This window comes from Penicillium crustosum (assembly GCF_028827405.1).
Source record: "Penicillium crustosum strain IBT 35664 chromosome Unknown utg000002l_segment0_segment0, whole genome shotgun sequence".
NCBI lineage: Eukaryota > Fungi > Ascomycota > Eurotiomycetes > Eurotiales > Aspergillaceae > Penicillium > Penicillium crustosum.
Window position 1 is genome coordinate 7,090,934 of NW_026623123.1, and position 20,938 is coordinate 7,111,871.

The 20,938-nt window shown below is 48.0% G+C and overlaps 5 protein-coding genes across 5 annotated transcripts; 3 read left to right on the forward strand and 2 right to left on the reverse strand.

The window, feature by feature from the left end:
* Window positions 1–1,412: 1,412 nt before the first annotated feature.
* On the forward strand, window positions 1,413–3,404 carry N7487_006215 (uncharacterized protein; the record flags this gene model as incomplete). Its single annotated transcript, XM_056873962.1, has 7 exons — window positions 1,413–1,665; window positions 1,757–1,852; window positions 1,931–2,136; window positions 2,193–2,612; window positions 2,675–2,977; window positions 3,108–3,289; window positions 3,353–3,404. The coding sequence occupies 7 exons, from the start codon at window positions 1,413–1,415 to the stop codon at window positions 3,402–3,404; spliced, it is 1,512 nt and encodes a 503-aa protein (XP_056731682.1).
* An 817-nt stretch (window positions 3,405–4,221) lies between these two features.
* On the forward strand, window positions 4,222–5,265 carry N7487_006216 (uncharacterized protein; the record flags this gene model as incomplete). Its single annotated transcript, XM_056873963.1, has 1 exon — window positions 4,222–5,265. The coding sequence occupies one exon, from the start codon at window positions 4,222–4,224 to the stop codon at window positions 5,263–5,265; it is 1,044 nt and encodes a 347-aa protein (XP_056731683.1).
* Window positions 5,266–8,333: 3,068 nt separating this feature from the next.
* N7487_006217 (snoRNA-binding rRNA-processing protein IMP3) lies at window positions 8,334–9,088 on the reverse strand (the record flags this gene model as incomplete). Its single annotated transcript, XM_056873964.1, has 3 exons — window positions 8,334–8,507; window positions 8,584–8,944; window positions 9,057–9,088. The coding sequence occupies 3 exons, from the start codon at window positions 9,086–9,088 to the stop codon at window positions 8,334–8,336; spliced, it is 567 nt and encodes a 188-aa protein (XP_056731684.1).
* Window positions 9,089–9,310: 222 nt separating this feature from the next.
* Window positions 9,311–10,893, forward strand: N7487_006218 (uncharacterized protein; the record flags this gene model as incomplete). The annotated part of the gene is made up of 2 exons (XM_056873965.1): window positions 9,311–10,297; window positions 10,363–10,893. 2 exons carry the CDS (start codon window positions 9,311–9,313, stop codon window positions 10,891–10,893), a joined length of 1,518 nt encoding a protein of 505 aa, XP_056731685.1.
* A 440-nt stretch (window positions 10,894–11,333) lies between these two features.
* On the reverse strand, window positions 11,334–19,502 carry N7487_006219 (type I polyketide synthase; the record flags this gene model as incomplete). Its single annotated transcript, XM_056873966.1, has 6 exons — window positions 11,334–12,179; window positions 12,233–16,132; window positions 16,182–17,332; window positions 17,387–18,731; window positions 18,789–19,202; window positions 19,272–19,502. 6 exons carry the CDS (start codon window positions 19,500–19,502, stop codon window positions 11,334–11,336), a joined length of 7,887 nt encoding a protein of 2,628 aa, XP_056731686.1.
* Window positions 19,503–20,938: the final 1,436 nt, after the last annotated feature.

Here is a 20,938-nt window from a genome sequence, read left to right on the forward strand (position 1 = left end):
TCCAATGGGAGACTTGGTACATATATAACAAGGATATCAGGGAGGCCTGTGGGCCTGCCCGCCGCCGGAGTAATTACATAGTTATACTAAGTAGGCAGACATTATAGGTTCAAGGCCATAAATAATGGTGGTCAAAGCGGACCGAAAAGAGTCTATTTATTTCTGTATCTTCTCTGACTAGCTCCCTAATCCTCAACTTTGTTCTGTCTTCTTTTCGTTTCAGCCGAAGAGATCCCAATTTTAAAAGATGTAGTAGCTTACATCGCAACGCTTCTTTCGTCGACGACATGCCTTGATGGGGGTTATTTGTTTAGCTCCAAATTCGGGAGGGGTAGATATGGTATTGAAACATATTAAACACGTCTGTTTGCGTGGCTTGGTTAGTTGATGGTGGTCTATGGTGAGCTCCGACGCTGGGTGGACACGAGAGAGACGAGGGTGTGAGACCATCGGGGCTGCTGAAAGAATATATATCACCAATGAAATAGCTGGTTTTAATGGGACTAGATACAGCAGAGATACACAGTATATAGATAGGGACTAGAACACCAAGCATAGGTGATTGTCGATGGTAGAAAGTACCTTGTACTTTAGTAACCTTTGCTTTAGCTAACCTGCACGCTTAGTAACAATTCATTCTTGCCTATGCCCGGCCTATCTTGAATCTATGTGCTAATAGATTATCTGGAGAATATGTGATATTCCGGGGAATAAATGTCAAGAAGAGAAAGAGAAAAGAGAAGCGGGGAAAAGATTCCATTGCCGTCTCCAGTGAAGCCTCCACATCCAATAACGGAGAGTAAATATTGTATCTGTGCACAGTATATGTGCAACAGTTACATACTACCACGATTGAGCTGCTAGCACCTACTAGAAGAGGATGACTTACGCTTCTCTTGGTTATAAAGATACCTAAATTGCTTTCGTGCCGATCATTCCCCTCATCCCCCTCTCTCAAATATCCAATGAGACACATCAGAACCCACTAACTCCAGATAAAACGGCTTCTTATCGCGTAGAGACCCACAATTTACTTACCGAGCTGCATGTATTGCGTTGCTTGATAGGAGGAAGTGTTGAGGAGATTCTCACGAGATAACGGTGTGCAGCTAAACCGGCTTCGCTTGGAGGTACAGGGTACCGGATACAGTAACCTACTTGGTCTTAAGTAAGATCGTCCTATACAGCTATCGGACGTGCGGAGTCCTCGACCTTACTCTTTTTACGTTATTTAGCTGTGCCCGCCCGGTTGTTGTTTTTCTTTTGATCTTTTTTATGCATTGCCTTGGTATTGCTTATAGTTGCACCACCGCTAACTTGGCGAGAGCTTAGTTTTGTTCTGTGTGACCTTGTCTGATATTAATTACTCTACTGTCCCATCCTTTTGCGTTCTACTATATAGAACCGACACTATGGCCTCAGAGGAAAAGACTATTGGAATTTCCTCTAGCGTGGACATTGGTATGGACGTGGGCAAAATAAAACATGTTGACTCTACAATTGAGAAGCATGCACATGATGCCGATGAGGCTCTGAAGGCCCTGGATGGTCTCCAGGGTGAAACTATCGAGCTGGACGAGGCTACGAATCGCCGCTTGTTAAGTATTATTGACTGGCATATGATGCCCATCATGTGCTTTATCTACGGCATGAATTATCTGGATAGTATGTGTACTTTTCCTGGATCTTGGTTTTATGCTATACTCTATCAGCTATCTATTCAGCCCAAAATACTAATCCGTGATCCGATGTATAGAAACCACCCTCTCCTATGCCAGTGTTATGGGTCTTAAAACGGACCTGGATCTCGAGGGAGACCAGTATCAGTGGCTCGGGAGTTTGTTCTACTTTGGTATGTCACATCTCTACCTTTCTCCTCTTGAATTAATTCTTCTCCGGGGGCGTTAAACCTAATAACTCTTCCGCATAGGTTATCTGGCTTGGGAATACCCGACCAACCGCCTCCTCCAGCGCCTCCCACTAGCAAAATACTCTGCAGCGTGCATCTTGATCTGGGGATTGATCCTCAGCTGTTTCGCTGCTGTCAATAACTACTCCGGTGCTATCGCGATCCGCTTTATGCTCGGTGTATTCGAAGCCGCTGTGACACCAGGCTTTGCGCTATTAACCTCCCAGGTACAAAACCCATGACTATAAACAAGATACAATGGATCGAGCTAATTGCGAAACAGTGGTACACAAAACAAGAACAAGGCAGCCGCGTCAACATCTGGTTCAGCTTCAACGGCGTGGGCCAGATATTCGGCGGAGTAGTCGCGTACGGCATCGCCGTCGGCGCCGAGAAACACGGGTCCTCCATCGAGCCATGGAAGATTGTCTTCCTCGTCACTGGCCTCCTTACTATCTGTCTGGGAGTGGTGTTCCTCTGGGTTGTGCCAGACAACCAACTCAATGCACGCTGGTTAAATGAGGAAGATCGCATTTTGGCTGTTGCCCGTGTGCGGGTCAACCAGCAAGGCATTGGAAATAAGCATTTCAAGTTATATCAGGTCAAGGAGGCGCTTTTGGATCCGATGACCTGGGCTTTCTTCTTTTATGCTTTGATTGCTGATATTCCGAATGGGGGTATTTCCAATTTCTTTAGTCAGTTGGTATGTTGACGATAGCTTATCAATACTTGAAAGTTCCAAGTATGCTGACCAGTTTATCACAGATTACAAGTTTCGGATACAACGCGAAAGAGAGTCTGATTCTGGGTGTCCCCGGTGGCGCAGTGGAAATCGTTGCCTTGTTGCTCAACGGCTATGTGGGACATATCACCGGGCAGCGCATCCTTGCCAGTTTGGGTGGGCTAGTCGCTGCCATCATAGGAATGCTGCTCATTGTCGCCTTGCCCTTATCGAACAATGTCGGTCGTCTGATTGGCTATTACCTCACACAAGCCAGTCCGACACCTTTTGTGGCATTGCTGTCGCTTATTTCTTCGAATGTTGCGGGATATACTAAGAAGACAACTGTAGCAGCTTTGTATTTGATTGGATATTGTGTTGGAAATATTATCGGTGAGTACTCCGTACTCCGTACAGAAAAAATAAAGAGATAAGGGGTAAAAGAAAATATGGAGAGCACGCTAACACGACATCTAGGCCCACAAACCTTCCGTCCGAAGGATGCCCCCCCGCTATGTCCCCGCCGAGGTGACAGTTATTGTTTGCTGGGGGGTGTGTCTGTTCCTGCTGGTCGGGGTCTGGATGTGGTATCGCCGCGAGAACGAGAAGAAGATTCTTTTCACTGCTCGACCGGAGTATGTGAGACTGGAGAATCAAGAGTGAGTCATTTATGATGTCGACATTTCTTAGCTATTTTGCTAACTTGGGCTAATTTTTTGTAGGTTCCTTGATTTGACTGATCGGGAGAATCCCGAGTTCCTTTATTCTCTTTAAACCAAATTGAAGAGTATTATTATGGACAAATGCATTCCAGGTACTCCGTACTCCGTACTCCGTATTTCTGAGATGAAGGTATTTTTGTGTGTATTTTGTATTTTGTACTCCGTAGATCGTTGAGACTAGGGCTTGGCACCCCAACACACACATGCAGGATGCAATGTCTATCATAGGTTAGCGTATTGCCTTAGTTTAGGGTACATATGTACTTAATTTAGTTTAGTTTAGTTCTGCTTTAGTTTGATTAGTTACTTTAGTTAGTAAAAGTTAGTTAACAAAGTTAGTCGAACCTCGATTTAATCCGAATTCTTTGATCGTCCAAACAGAGTTTCTACATTGACAATGTGACCATGTGGTGAATAGTTGGACCCTTGTCTCTTATTATCTTTATCTTTATCTTTATTATTAGCATTAAATTACCATAGCAGATTTACCCCATACTCTGTTACAATAAAGCCCCTGCATTTGTAACTGCAAGTAACTGCAGGGTACGCGCCTTCATAGGACGATCATGGCTCGACACTCTAGACGCCCCCCCACTCCGCTAAAATAAATGAGGAGCGGTGTGCTCAGATTCAAAATAATAAAAGGAAAGACATTTGCTAGACTTTTATTCTACCATTTTCTTTTCATTTTTTGGTTTCATACTGCCTATCTTCAAGATGAAGTCGACCTCTCGTTTTAATACATTTTAGCCCTAATCTTATCTTTACATGGACTACTGTCAACTGCCCCCTTGATATATACATCTGATCAGGGCACCTGCCTGTTCACGGGTATTTGCCTATGATCAAAGTTTCCCGCTGACGGGAAAATGGCCACGGTCACATGTCTGGCCCTCAAGCCATCTTTGGCTATTTCCAAGTGTGAGCCCACTATCACAGAGCTCCAGGGATGCGAATCACCTATATCCCCTATATCCCCATCTGAGATGGCACCTAAGGTGAAAAGGATCAACCCACCGGGAAATGAGCCTGGCCGTCGAGAATCACAAACATCGACATCTACTTCGATCAGTCACTCTCGCTCAGCATCCCGAAGCACCGTGCGGTCACGACCAAACAGTCGTCGCAGTTCCGTTCACTCACCACGCCGGGTTGTGTCCAACGCTGCTATCGTGCCTGTCACATCACCTCGCAGTTCCATGCAGGACAAGCGCGAGTCACTACTAGCTCTACATCGGGAATCAGTCCGTCTATTCCAAGGCGATGGATCAAACAGGTCCTCAACCGAGACAAGACCTTCTCTACACCGGACAGCATCAGCTACCTATAGATCTCGCCAAGATAGCCGCATATCAACAGAGAAAGGCAGCTCGGCACCCTCGTCACCAATCGCACCTTCATATTCCAGCTTCCGCTTCGAGCCAGAGTCTACTTCACCGACCTCGCCCAGCGCACCACACTTCGTTACATCAAGAGATCGATCAAACACCTTGCCCACCAACTACCACCACCACAGCCCCTCGTCCTCATCCATCCATGTCCCGGCGACAGTAATGGAGTGGACCTCGCCCGATACCCGGCGGCGTGAGTATGAGAAAATCGACCGTGCAAGCAGTGGTGTTCGGGGTCTCTGGCGTCGCGTCGCGCCTCGCTGCTTCCAGTCCCGCCAAACTCGCACCCCGTTCTTTGAGGAGGGTAAGACTGAGCGCGAAGGCAGCGTGCGTCGGTTCCGCATGGATATCCCCGAAGATGAGGAGCCAGAATCGGATTCCCATCAAGGAAAGTCGCAGGCCCAGCTCTTGGATTTCCTGGGCAAGACACCGACCTCAAACTCGAATTCAAATAAAGATTCCCCTGATGGTGCTCGAAAACGTTGGACGTGTCTCCGTTCGAAGTCTTCTCCTCTTTCCTAATACCTAAACTCTTGATCCCGATTTTGGATTTCCCGATATTTATCACTATCACCTTTTCACACAGAGCATAGCACAGGTGCTGCTCTCAAAACTACATTGCCTCAACTACTTTTCCTATGATACCATGATCCCCAAGTGATGATCTGCATTTGCATCCAGTGGTTCCTATCCCGCCGTCCAACATGTCTCTTGTCCGCGGGAAGCTCACTCTCTGGCCTATTCTTATCTCCAGTCCCTTTTGCATTCGTTGCATTGCTCCTGTCGTTTTTTTGACTGAGATACCCTTATTGTTATTGGAACGCTGTAAATAGCCCCATATGGTACATATATACCGGATAATGCCTGGCACTCGAGACCCTTCCCTTTACATTTTAGTGTTCAACTCTTGCCACTTTTTGATCTCAGAGTAAAATCGAGCACGTCCCTAAAAACTCCAGGCCTCCAGGGCTTGAACGGAACATTACATAATCAAGGAGGTGCTGTGGCTTAGTGATTGCCATCTCCAGTTGGGGCCCCGGACCGAGGCTGGGTTACCCAATCGTAAACCGAACCTAACGTTGGGTTGGAGTCTTTGACCCAAAAACCCGACCCAGCCCGGGTTATATTGGGTCATGCGGAAATATAATTGGATCAGGTTGCACTATGCCGCAGTTGGTCTATACAAGGCTAAATGAGCATGGATGGCGCAGTGTGTCCCCCATTCAGAAAAGCCTACGGAGTAGGCATCCGCGATTAATGGGATTCAACTAGAGTGTCTCATTGGCATAGCCTCGTGTATCAACATGGCTTATTATGGTATAGTACTTGCTGATATAAATCTATATATACACTGTTCTATTCCTCTCTGTCTTGCGGAATACAAGGCGTTTTATCTTTCTACCTAACCCCCTTAAGTCTTTTATTCCACATACTTGCCCCGTGGGCTTCACCAGTTAACCCGAAGGACAGGCAACTGTATCACTCCTTCAATCCCTTTTTCTTTTGGTAGTATCCCTCTAACAGTGAATAGAGTCCAATAATATTTGACAATGTCGGGTTTATGCCGCAACTGTCACGGCTGGGGAACCCTACAATGCTCAGTCTGTGCAGGTTCTGGGAGATTATATAGAGTTTGCGGAGCATGTCTGGGTTCTGGGCTTAATAGACTGCGTGAGAGTTGCTATAATTGTAATGGAACCGGGCATACAAAACGGCGTGTTGCCTGCGGCAGTTGTTCGGGTGGTCGGATCCGCTGTTCACAGTGCTGATGGCCCAGAAACAGCCACCATGCGAAGCACGGGCAGTGTACAGTATTCTATTTCTATTCATGGGGCTTTGGGCTATACCCATATTTGGCCGCCCATGGAGTTGTCTCCTTCTAGCCTTGCCTATCTTGGAATACTGTGAACGATGTCCACTTGATATAGGGCGTTTGACTTTTTTTTCACTCTTAATGACATGAGTTTGTAATGAAATTCGTGAGAGAACTTGTAAAATGTGAGGCTTTAGAGGAGATTTAGGTTATTGAACTGACTATACACGACTTTGCCCACCATATTATGATTCTGAAATGGTACTGAGGTCTCAGATATGGGGTATATAGTAGTGATAGTGAGATCGGGAGCCAAAAGAACGGAGTGTTGGAGAAACTAATTAGAAGGGACTTAAGACTTAATATGGATTATAGCCGACCTTGTCAGTCTAATCTACTACGCTTGGCTCTGCCACGTCAGGCTTCATGCTATTAATGAACTACATGTAACCATGTAGGTATTATAGTATAAATGGCCTATTAGGGTTAGTCGTTTCTAGGTATAATCTGTACCTAGGTAGTCCACGGGTGTTACATACATACGGAGTACTGATTGGACCCCTGCACCTGGGCATTGGGTATCACTGAGTAATCAGAGAGCATCTAACCTTCTAAGGCTGGAATGAGCACTCACTGAGTATATCAGTCATTCTGCACGCAACTGCACGATATAACGGATAATATCTGGCATCTGAACCCTTTCGCTTTCGGTTGTACTTCCCTCTTGCCGCCTTTTGAACACCGAGTAAAATCTTGCACGTCCTGAGTATCCTGACGTGATCACTGATCATGATATTTGGAAATCTAGGAACAAAATGCTTTGCTCACTAGGCATGGCCTGATCGTCACCTGAACACCCCGATCCACCCACTGATCATCATCTCTAAGGGTCCTGATTTGCTCACTAGAGATAAATTAAGTTTCCACGTGTATACGGAAAGGGCTCTCAATGCGCTGAAAGCGAGGGGAAAACGTAACTTCGGAGAATAGCGTGCAGGTTCAGACTTGCAAAGAATATAATATCGAACAGAGTTCATCTCCGGCGAAGTACACCAATAAACAACATGCGTTTTGACCTAATAACTAGATTTTGTATCTGGATCAACATCATGAGACTCAACCTCACGCTATACTCGATATTCGCTGTCCCGTGTATCCCAGTTACCCTCTTTAAACATCCTACGGGTTTCTTTTTACCGGATCAGATAGACTCCAAATGCTGCTGCAGAAAGACCGGCCGTGAAAGTCCACTTTCGTCAAGCAAGGATTTGATAGAGGATGTTGGTCTGGCACAATACCTTATCTTGCCGAACCCTCACTGAGTTGGAAAGGTATAGGCGTTTTTTTTTTTATGTTCTCGAATCTGGTGATTAGACATGGCGGTGGACAAGAAGATGAGAACTCAGATTGGGGTGCAGGGTTACACAAAAGATGGACCAGTAAGAAGCAAATGCGAGAGCAGCATATGGGCAACTACAAAAGCGGTGTAGAGCCACGATATAGCCTCCGTTAAATCAGTTCGGGCAGCTCCGGGAAATAGAAGCTGAGCTTCTTCAGTAGACAATGCAGTAAGCACTTAGAGGTGTACAGCGGTTTACTATCTACGTTTCTAGAGAACATAGGTAGTATTCATATCCATATTGACTTATCCAGAGAACCTTGGACATGAGATATAATTTCATGAAACATCAATACGCCAAACCCAAACAGGCCACAATGCACAAGCGCCGGGTATATCAGAACAAAAACCCAAAATGCTTTTTTTTAACCGAGTCGATCACAGAAGATCAAAGTCATCCAGCTTCTCACGGTAACGCAAGATGTTGCGCTTGATCTTACTGGAATCAACCCAAGTAACGAAATCTTCCATGTTGCGGGTAACCAAGAAAGCAGGATCATTGACGACCTCCGTACCAACACGGACATGGCCCTGCTCAATAAAAGTGGTAGCCTAGCAAAAGAAAAAAAAAGTCAGCATTCCATTCCATACACTCAACCCCGAACCAAGTCCCCACTCTGCGACTTACAGCCTTAATAGTCTCAACCATGCCAGAGCGCACCATGAAGACAGCCAATCGGCGACGGCACAGCGCAGAAACTGTAACCTCGCGCTCGACCCTAGACAGACCGGCGCCCTGCTCGCGGGACTGCTTCAGGATTCCCATGCGCCACAGCTTCTCGAGCAGTTCGGATTCGAGCTTCTTGCGCAGCGGGTCCGCATCCGGGTCCAGTTGGGAGAGCTTGTGTGCGAGCTGGCGAAGAGAACCGCAGAGCGCATTGTATTTACGGTAGTCCATTGGGTCTTGGAGGAGGTATCTTTGGCGGATTTCATGTTCGCGGTGGTTGCCGTCCGACTTGTAGTTGTGGAAGTCGACCTTCCGGAGAAGCCTGCAGGGGTTTTATTGTTAGCAATTGATCTTTGTAGTATGGTCAAGCTTTGAAGATATTGGATGGGATCGGGTTGAGATTTCTGCGGGGCGAATTGTAGGTGCGGACGTACTTCTTCTCGTGGTGCTTGAGTTCACGGACCATTATGGCGGTTGTTTCGGCTGGGTGATATTAAACCGAAAAATATATCGAGAATGACTGAGCAGAGCGAAGACGTTGTCTCTTGAGAAGAGTCGTTGCGATAACAAAAAAATCAAGGCGGTCTATTTCTGCCGGGTAGATCTCGCACACCGCCTGCCTTTCCCCATCCACCAACATCTCCCCACAGCTACTTCTTATCAACATTGGTTGATCTGAATTAGGAAAATGGAAAATACAGCTGATACGCCAAGTAAGGTGACAGGTCGCCCTCGGGTGGACATCGACCCGTACAAAGCCGAAATCATTGGCCTGTTCGAAAAGAAAATGAAGAATGACGACATTTGCAAGCACCTAAAGAGGCAGCATGATATTCAGATCTCGCCGCGTACTCTAAGCAAACGCCTCCAGGTATGGGGCGTCAAAAAAGTCAAGGAAAACAATTCCTCCAATCCAGCGCTACACGCCCGCATCAAAAACCTTTTTTTCGACGTGGGTCTGACCGACCAAGAGATCGTCACCGTTCTACATGACGAGGGCTACGATGTCTCCAACCGTACGCTCCGCAGACTCCGTCACCGGCTCGGCATCCGCCTCCGCCTTGACTCGCCTACACAACAGCAAGCCCAGGTCCAGGAGATCCTCGACGCTCTGACCGAGGAAATGGACAAGGGAACCATTGAGGGATATGGGAAGGAACTACTGCACAACCACTTCCGAAGCAAGGGGTACGTCTTTGCCCGAGATCGTCTCTACAGTGTCTACCGCATGTTGCGCCCAGATACAGTGGAACGCCGCACGAGCGATGTACCTCGGCGTCCTCCCCCGCCAAAGATTCTAGCCGGCCCTAATCTGACTTGGCACGTGAATGGGTACTCAAAGCTGGCCAATTTCGGGTTCCGCATTCATGCTGAACTCGATGCGTATTCTCGATATGTCCTCTGGATTCATGTTGGTGTGGATGCTCACACGGCTGCGGGCGTTCTGAAAAACCACCTTGAGACTGTTGCTTCTAAAAATCGCCAGCCACGCACTCTTCGATCTGACCTTGAGTCCGAGGTTCCTCTTCTAGCCGATGCTCACTTTGCGCTCCGTCGCGTCACTGAACCGGATGTCCAGCGTGAGCAGTGCTGTGCACCTGGACGGGCCACAGATACCCACCGGATTGAATCCTGGTGGGCCCAGCTTGCTAAATCAGTAGTAACACTATACCATGTTAGTCAACTTTCAACTTCCACGGTCCCCTCCTACATCAATTGCAGACTACTAACCTTCACCAGAATTATTTCCGCGATCTTCACAACGAAGGCCTTTTCTCATCAACAGTAATTCCCGAACAAGTCGCCCTCTTCGCAATCTACATGCCCACCCTCCGCTCTCACATCAAATCCTACGTCCAAACTTGGAACATGCACAACATCCGCAAACAAACAGACCACCCAGAGCGCACTCCCGGAAAACCCTATATGAACTACCACCACCCACCCAAGGGCGTAGAGAATTTCGGACTCCCAGCTGATGTCCCGACGCTTCAGGCTATGCAACAAGACTACGCCGACTACGACACAGAGCAATATCTACCTCCAGATACGCTGCATTGGTGTGAGTCGCAACTCCAGCAGCTGGGCTTCGATCCTCGTAAACCCCCTGCTCGGCTTCCTGGTGATCTCCAGCCGTTCCGTGCAGTTTACTTGGCTCTGCGTGAGCGAGCGTGGCATCATGAGCGGTCTGGGGCTGAACCAAAGTTGGCAGTTTGTGCAGCTCCTGGTCAGGGCTTACGCGGATATTTCCCCTCAGGGTCTGGACGGTAGATGTTCCAAGGTTGATGAGCATAACGAATAATGAATACAAGGTCTAGGGCTTGGATGAGCTAAGTTTTAATGCAAGCACAGCATTCCACTACTATTAATATGTCGGAATGGATTTTCTTTTCTATTCCCCAAGCATGAGTCCGATGAATACATTCGAGGAATCTCATTTATTAATTTTTAAATCTTCTTGAATGAGAAGGTATGTAGAAAACTTCCGTATGCATTCTGTTAATCACCAAATTAGTCTCAGAGGAATTGAAAAAAAAAAAAAAAAAAAATGCCTAGAAAAATGCCCTAGAAAAAAAACATGCAGGATAGTCATATCTCGTAACGAGGCGTCAGACGTGAGAGCAATAAATCATGACAGCCCTGTGCAAAGCAATCCCAAAATTTAACCAGAAACTCGCTAAAAAAAGAGATAAAGGGACCATCCAGGAAGACTAAGAACTAGATCCTCCAGCAACCAAACGACTCCTGCCAGCAATCTTCTCACTCAAAGCCCTAATATTCTCTGCCCCCATAATATCAAGCAAAGAAACCTCAGCCTTAAGCTCCTTAACAATCCACGCCCGGAACTCCATAGCAACAAGGGAATCAATCCCCCCAAATCCAAAGCGCTGAGGATCAAGTTCCGAAGAAGGAATAGCAAGCAGCGAAGCAAGTCTCTCAACAATCCCATCAGACACAACAGCCACAGCACCCTCGACACCCGAAGCCGCCGACAACAGTGCAGCAATACTAACAGCCTTCTGCTGAGAAATCTCACTACTCTTCGCTGTCACCGTGTTCCGGAAGTGCGTGAACATAGAGTAATTCAGGTACGTGGGCAGCGGCACGCCGTTCTGGCGACACATCTCTGCAGTCGGAAGACCGAGGACGAGCTGTGAGCGCGACGATGCATTACCACCGTCTTTCTGGTCGCGGATGAGGAAGTCGACTGTTGCATGGACTTCTTCTTCGCGGAGAAGTTCGAATAAGGTTGCTGTGTGCGTGCGCATCGAGCTTCGGTTCTCGGCGACCCAGCCCACGTTAGATACACTGCCTAGGTTTATACTGGCGGCCTGCATGCCTTTCGAGACGCGGTATGCGGCTAGTGCGTCTTGGAAGGTGTTGCCTGCGGCGTAGTTTGATTGTCCGCGGTTGCCGAAGATGCCTGCGACTGAGGAGAGCATGATGAAGAAGTCCATATTGTCTGGTAGGACTGTGTGCAGGTTCCAAGAGCCTTGGACTTTGGGCTTGATGGCTGCTTGCCAGTCTTCGAAGGAGAGTCCCGCGAAGGAGCCGTCCTAGTAATGTATTAGTTGGTGTATATTTAGCGAAGTTATGTATGTTGACTTACCCGTAGGACCATAGATCCCTGAATGCATCCTTTGATAGGAGGTAGGTTCGAAAAGGCCTCTGCGGACAACTTTTGTAGGCTAGCGATATCGGCGACATCACAGGCGAGGGAATGGACTTTGCATCCCATTTTGTCGAGATCGGCAATCAATTCCACTTTCTCTGGACTGGAAGCCGATGAGCGGGATAGAATAACGAGGCTTGTTGCACCCCGAGATGCCATCCATCGTGCTAAACTGCGCCCCAAGCCGCCATATCCACCGGCAAGAACGTATGAGGCACATGGGTCAAAGTGACATGGCGAGAGTGGTCGAGGGACCACAGGGACCATGTTGGACGGATTAGGCACAATCACAACTTTTGCTGCTTCTCCGCTCTGCACAGCTCGAATGCCCTCTTTGATCTGGGTGAATTCCATGATAGATGTTGTTCGGAGTTGACCGATCTTGCCTTCGGCGTACAACCTCAATGCCTCGGTGAGCAGAAGACGAACCGATTTTGGTCGATGTTGAGCCAGCAAAGGAATGTCAACGGTGTGGACACTCACATTGCGAGGCAAAGAGCCCAGCTCGACTGTGGTATCGGCTCGCAGATCTGGATTCGACACGTCAATGAATGCCCCAAATGGAGAAAGGCATGCAATTGACCCCCGAAGTGCCTCGCCGCTCAGTGCATTGAAGACGACGTCAACCCCAGTATTCTGCGTGCACCGCATGATACCCTTGACGAAGCTTAGATCTCTTCTAGAGAAGATACAGCCTTGAGAGATACCGTACTCAGAGACAAGCAACTCGCGTTCTTCGACTGTTCCCACGGTAGCATAGATTGTAGCTCCAATCATCTGGGCATATTGAATGGCTGCTTCACTGATATCCGTTGCACTAGTGTGGATCAGGATAGTGTTTTCCGGTGCTAGCTGAGCTATCTCCCCAAGTCCATGGATCGCTGTCGCGTATGCCCAGGCCAAACCGGCTGCGACTTCGAACGAGATCTCATCGGGGATCCTCACGAGCTGCAGTTGACTAGCTCGACCATGAGTTCGGACGGAACCACCCTTTTTGTCGCCCGAAATGTAGATCACTCTGTCACCCAGGGCCGGACCTTCGACTTTTGATCCGACTTTACTCACAACACCAGCAATCTCATTCGCGAGGCGGCCGCCGGAAATATTTGAAGAGAGACCAATTGCTCGGATCTCGATATCGACATCGGTGTCTTTGTGCGATTCTTCATGCTGCATGTCAATGACCCAGTGGTATTCACCGGTACTAACAGCAGCCTCGTGCAACTCAATAGGAGTATCATAATCACCGAGATGTTGAAGCTGAGGAGCCTGCTGAGAGGATTGTGCAGCAGCAAGGAATTGATCCGCAGCCTCCCACTCGTTCAAACGGCCAATGTGTATGAGACCATTCTGCAACATGTACTCGGCGTGGCGATCATTCTCAGGCTTGTCCACAAATTGCCGCTTGACAATCTTGCCGACGGCTGCAGCAAGACTCTCTGGCGAAGCGATCTCCGACTCGGGCTCCGCCTCTGTCAAAATGACTATATTTGAGCCATCGGCATCTCGCTCCCAGCGCACTGTTCGCAGAAGACCGAGGGTCATGCTTGCATGTGGATCCGTGAGGGGATTGCAGGTCACCCACAGTAAGTTTTGGCACTCGCTGAGCATCTTCTTGAGCCTTCTGTATGTCACTTCGTTCATATCGAAGACGCAAGGAGTCTCCAAGTCAATCAATGAGATGTAAAGTGCATCCTGCAAGATAGAATCTTCCAATTCTTGAGGCTCCTTAAGAAGAACATTTGTGTACCCCAGCTTCGGCAGAATTTCTAGGAGGTTCTCAACGACTTCCTCCTTCAATACACCGATCCTCAAGATAACTACGGTATTCGATGACTTCTCCTTAGGTGTTTCGATGGCAGAAGAAACGAGAATACTCTGCCATGTCAGATCCGGATCGTTGGAACTGGGGTACTCGACATCAATGCCCGAGAATCCTGCTTTTAACAGCAGCGGATTCCATTCAGTAGCCGGGATGTAGGGACACCACTGACGACACGGCTCATCGCCCAGCCACCACCCGGAAAGCTGACCAAAAACAAGTGGATACCAGAGGAAATCCTGTCGGATTCCTTCCTGCATAATGAGCTGGCCACCCGGCTTCAGTAGAGATCGTAGGTTCTGCAAAGCGTTCTGAAGGTTTGCAGTGGCGTGGATGACATTGCCAGCGAATATCAGGTCGTATGTCCCTAGTGCCAGCCCCTGATCGACTGGACTTCGCTCGATATTGAGCGATTGGAAGTTCATGATGTCGGACCATGTTTGGAAACGATGTTTTGCTTTTTCGAAGAAGCCGGATGAAATGTCCGTGAATGTGTAGCTGGCAATGTTGCCTTTGCTCTTCGCAAGGTCTGGTGAAAGAACAGCCAGAACTTCAGCAGTGAAACTGCCTGTGCCACCGCCGATCTCGAGAATTTTCAGCTCGGAATGCTGGTGACGAAGGAGGGACAAGTGGTTCTGTAGATGCTGTGGCAGGTTATACAAGTGGAGGCCTTCTTTGTACACCCGTTCCATCACGTTGTCTTGACCGAACATGAGATCCAGTGGATCAGTCTCTTGGCGCACAACCTGGACAATGTTGCGACCCATTCGAGCTGTGATGGCACCTTCGGCGCTGTGGGCCTCTATTTCCTTTCCAATGGCTTCCTTGAGAGCCTCGTCCTGGAAATCCTCTTGGAATTCGCTGTAGGATAGATGAATTATTTGATTACACTTGAGTAGCCCTCTCATATGCTCCATCCAGTCAAAGAATCTTCGCATGTGCAAATCGAGCTTCATAACATCAATGTCCTTGAGCTCGTTCAGTGCATCCATGACGTAAAGCATTGTTGCAAGCTGAAGACGCTTGACCCAGTACAGATCCTCGGCGTCATCGGTACCATCGAGAGAAGTCAACGCACAGGCGGATTTAGAGTCGAGGAAATGGAGGTCGGGCTTGTATTCAATCGCGCTGCACAGTTTGCGCTCACTGCTTTCAGCAAGACCAGACTCCAGTGGAGTGAGCTCGATACCGTCCATGCGGATGCGATGTGTGTTTGTTCCCTCATCCAGCATCTGGATTTGGCCCTCAAATTTATCAGATCCCACCATAGACACGGTTGCATGTCCTGTGAATCTGTGGGTTGGGGTTGAATTCAGATCTGCTGAAACCCAGACATCACGTATAAAAGTTGGCAATCTGATCTGATCCAGAGTGGACTTGTTGGTAAAGTCAAGAACGGCCGCAATCATCAAGTGGATCATGCTATCCATTGTTGCAGGGTGGATGAGATGAGAATGTAAATATTGCTTTGGCATAGACTGTGCAATATCCGGTACTGTCACTGATCCAACAACCTTACCAAGCCCACACCCACTTGCGCGAACGTCTGTAAGGTTCCGAAACAAAGGACCGAAATTGAGGCCGGATGTCTGGAGGTTGTTGTATGTGGATTTGAAGGCCATGGACTTGGCACATGTCTCATTTGCGCGGAAAAGTTCAGTGCCCAAAGCTCGACTTTCTTCTTCTGCTTCGCGGCCATTGTCCACTGGGTCAGAAGCTGCTTCGTGGTCGACGGTGATGTGACCAGTGCAGTGTTCTGTCCACTCGTCACTCGAGGCATTGTAGGAAGTTATTTGGAACCGGCGCCACGTCCGCGACGACGCTGAGTCTTCTAGAGTTGCCATTGCCAATGAGACTTCAATTCCTTCTTTGGTATCGGGTACAATCAAGGCTCTTCGGATGTTGACTTTTCGCAGTTGGAAACCAATTAACTTTGCCTCGCCGGCCAACTGCCTCGATGCTTCAATTGCCATGATCAGATAACCTACGCCAGGGTATACGTAATTGCCAGTGACCTAAGCCATGTTAGTGGATGAGTTGTCTTGCAGGCAAGTTTAGACTTACCATATGATTCCTTAACCAGGGGTTCTCGTTCAATCGGACAAAATGTCTCCATCTGGGAGCAGAAGGATTCCAATCCGTGATTGGTGCACCAAAGAGGTCATGACGGGGAAACTTTCGAGTTCGAAGATTCTTGCTCAGTCGACTCTCAAACAAAATTTTCTCAGTATGTTTGAAGCTATATGGAGGTAGGTCTACCAAGAGTCTGGGCCGCCTTCTTGCCTTAGAGCGCGCAGCTTGGTTCACAGCATGGAAGTCCAGTTCACATCCACTTGAAGCTAGGAATCCAACTGTGGTGAGTAGAGTATTGAGGCTATGATCCGTCCGTTTAAGAACAGCCAAGTACTTGAATTCCAACTTGGGGTTCTTTGAGGCCAGGGTCTCTTTTATGGCACTCTGTAGGGTTGAGTGAGGCCCTATCTCCACAATTAGGCGCAAGGAATCCGTGGAATCGGTCGAGCCATGATTGGAAATTGGTCTTGAGGTCATTGCAACCAAACCGCTTGTGAACAGAACAGGAGAAACCATATTATCCACCCAGTATTGAGCGGGTAGATGTTCCTCTTTGACTTGCTGTCCTGTGACAGTGGAAAACATACGCACTTGGTGTGGAGCTGCTAGTCGCCCTCCGTAAGGAAGTGTTCCCATTAGGTGAAGGTAATCCTGGACAATCGCATGCATGTGGGCCGAGTGATAAGCATTCTTGACGTTCAACTTTCGGGCAAAGATGCTATCGGCATCGAGAAGATCCTTGAGGCAATCAACCATGGCGTCATCTCCAGACACAGTGTTATTCTTAGGACTGTTGCGGCAGGCGATTATGAGCTCCCCAATGTTTTCCTTCTTCACAGAGTCCAGATAGGGCTGCAGTTGTGATGCACCCAGACCCACGGCCATCATCGCTCCATTTGCTGAAAGCTGCTTGGATGATACATATCCACGGTAGTATGCAACCTTCCAGGCGCCTTCGCGGGATAGTTTTCCAGAGCAGTAAGCGGCAGCTATCTCACCGGAAGAGTGACCCGTTACATGTTTGGGAAAGATTTCCCAACTAGCCAGGAGATCCACGAGCGCAATTTGCAAGACTGTGCACAACGGATGAGCGATCTCGGGCAAGCTGACTCGGGGTGTCTCTCTTTCAGTCAAGAGTTCGTCTACAATATGTTAGTCGAGCGCATTCAGACAAAACGGGAAAATCAAAGAATTACCAAGTAGCGACCACGGACTACCAAGCCGGCGGATATAGTCCGACGCTTCCTCCACGGATTCTTGGAAAACGGGGTAGACCATGAGCTCTCGACCCATGGCCTGGTATTGGGCTCCCTGGCCAGTGAAAACAAATTCAACTTCTGGCACTCTGGCGTTCCTGGTTGGCTTCGCAAAATTTGATTCCGCCAGATTCCACGCGAGTTCTTTAGCCGAGGATGCCATGACGAAACTCTTCCAGGGAAACTGGGATCGTTTCTTCGACATGGTGAAGGAGAGATCATCAAGGAGATGGTCATGAAGAACCGACTGCGTCGTTCTCCGGTTCAAGTATTTGGCAAATTCAGCTGCGTTCCGCTTGACTCCATCTTCGTCAAAAGCCGATAGCAAGAACACTTTTGGTTTCTCAACCAAGCTGGTGTATGTGGAGGATGTGACGGTGGGTGATGCACAAAAGCCATCGCTTGTGGGTGTATCCAAAAAGCTGTTCCCAGGCCCAGATTGATCGCTGTCATCGAATGAATCCATCACAGTATCATCTGATTCACTTCCTGATCGTGACAGAGCCAAGAGCCGGCTCTTGATTTTCTGGGCTGTGGGAACAGTAGATGTAGTGCGGTGAGCACCTATAAGATGGCGGTCACTCAGATAGTGATAGGCGTCATCAAGAATGCAGTGGGCGTTAGTACCACCAATTCCAAATGAGTTAACCGACACCCTTCGCAACCCTGTGGATGGCCATGGAAGAGCCTCAGTAGGGAATGCAATGTCCCAGTCCGCTGCAGGAATAGAGGGATTTGTCTGCTTCATATCAAAGTTTGCAGGTATAATCCCAGTCTCAAGGGTTAGAATAGATTTGATGATGCTTGCCACGCCCGAACCACCTTCCAGGTGCCCAATGGAAGACTTGATCGCCCCAACATAAAGCGGACTCTCTCTGTGACATTTGAATGCCCTCGCAAGAGCCCCAGCTTCGATTGGGTCACCGGTGCTTGTTCCCGTGCCATGGGCTTCAACAAATCTGGTTTGTTCGAGATCCAGGCCGGCTCTCCAGTAGACCTCGCGGATTAGTCTTTCCTGCGCGTCTGCACTGGGAACAGTGATTCCTGGAGTGCGGCCATCCTGGTTGACTCCAGTCTCCCGAATAACCGCGCGAATTGTATCTCCATCTCTAATAGCAGCACTCAGAGGCTTTACTACAACTGTGCCCACACCTTCGCCTCGTGCATAGCCTTCGGCACGGGAGTCGAAACTGAAAGACCGCCCTTGAGGTCCTAACAGACCATGGTGGCTCATGCCGATGCTTTCCACGGGATTTTCAAGGATGCTCACACCGCTGACGACAGCCTTGACGGTTATGAATATATTAGCACAAGAATATCAATGTCAACACAGATAGCATACCATGTTCGTCTCTCTAGCACGTAAGCTCTGTACAGCGAGATGCAGTGCCACCAAGCTGCTAGAACAAGCCGTGTCAATGGTCATGCTAGGTCCTTTGAAGTCAAAGAACCAGCTGACACGGTTAGACAGAATGGCATTGGTGACACCTGTGGGCTTGTATTTTAAAGTGGTTTCTGGGTCTGAATTGAGGATACTCAGGTAGTCATGGTTGAATCCACTGACATAGACCGATGTGTTGGATCCAACAGCGCTGGTCAATGGAATCCCTGCATTTTCCAGGGCATGGTAGACATTTTCCAGTACCAATCGCTGCTGTGGATCCAATGTCAAGAGCTCATTCTTCGTGATGTTGAAGAAGGAGCCATCGAAGTAGGCGGGGTCTTCTGAGAGGTAGTGACCTCCTTGGACATGAAACTATATATGGATATCAGTTAGCCGAGTATTCATAGTGATTTTGATTGGTATGGCTCGGATATTACTTACCGTCCCACCATGTTCAGGGTCTGGATGATAGAAGGCATCTGAGTTGAAACGCTCTTTTGGTATCGATGACCACGTCGAGCGGGCCTGTAGGAGAAGCTCCCACAGACTCTCGGTGGTCGTTGCTTGTTGCGGGAAACGAGTGGCTAGGCCAACGATAGCGATTGGTTCCAGAGCATCGGGGGGTATGGTTCTGTCGTTGCTAGGGCCGCTTGCGAGCGAGAGGGGACGCATTTTCTAATACTGATGAGGGATGGGTCGTTGTATCAAAATGACAAGGTTTAGGAGAGATGGAGAGGAGTTGAAGGAGGTGTGAAGAGAAGATATGGAAGAGTAAAGATTGAGGTGACTGAAGACAAAGTTTGAATATAAGATAATTGAGGGTCGCGATGAGATGAGGATTTTGATAGCAAAGACCACTGCGTACCCCCACTCATATATCAACGACGCGGGACCAGGCTAGTAAAACATGTGAGGCTAAGGGAAACGGGATTTGCACGAAGGAGCCGGAAGCACCATTGGAAACCCGAGGTTGGCAGTCTAGCCAGTGGGCACGAGCATTTCTACTGATCTTCGCGAGTTTCCTCTTTTAGTTACGTTCACTAAAAAAGTGGATAGCAGGCTTGGTATATTTGGAATGTCTGGGACTTCTAGGGTTGTTGTTCCTGTATGTACTTTGTTTGTACTTTCAACGGTGAACAGCAAATTTATATAGTCTATAACGATGACTAGCCTCCATGTGGACATATTTTAAAAGGTACGATGTATCCGTGTAGTTATCTTCCAAGTAGAGCTCTTGTTATACGAATATATTCCCAATTGATCAAAAATCTAGAATTTTCAGATGTCGTAGGTTTCCTATGCCTATGGTGGACATCTATAGATATTTCCAGATTCAGACGGCCACATGTATAAACCCACTAAATCCATACTGAACCAACAGGTCGGATGCAAGATCATCGAATCCGAGATGCTGGGCCTGCGGGGAGATGCATTGCCGTTCCTAACCTGCAGCCCAACGTTTGTCGATCGCTGTCGAATTCGGCTTTTAGTTGTTGTTGTTTTTTTTGGTTAAACCAGTAGTGTACTGCTGATTGGCTATGCTGATACCAGGAATACATGTATACAAGCTTCCCATTCGTCCGTTTGCCTTGGAAACTTCCATGGGATATTTAATCTAACAGCTGTCTTATTTTCCCGGTATTACTGCAGATTATCAGCCCCAGTTTAATATGGGCTTATAAACGAATATAGGATCCATTATCATATCGTAGCCCCCTTGTTTATTCAAAGATGTACTGTTAGATGTGAACAAAATAGCAAGATAGGGATAAGTTGATGGATCTATTTACTTGGACTTTGCTTTGACTTCAGCTATAACAACCGCACTAGTAAACATACCCTTGAAAATCTTAAAATATGAAAGTACCAAACATTTAAAGCCTAAAACAGTAAATCAAATGAAGATATTAAATCATAGAAATCACTATAATCCCACACCGCAACCCGCCATAGCCGATATAACTGTGTGGGTCCCCTCAGCCCCCGGGGCGTTACTGGTTAAGGAAGGAGACAACATCAAGCAGCGTGGCCGGAGAACATAATCTCATGATCTAAAAGCTCCACAGCTGTAGGTGTCAAAGGAATCCCCGTAACTTTCTTTGATGCAC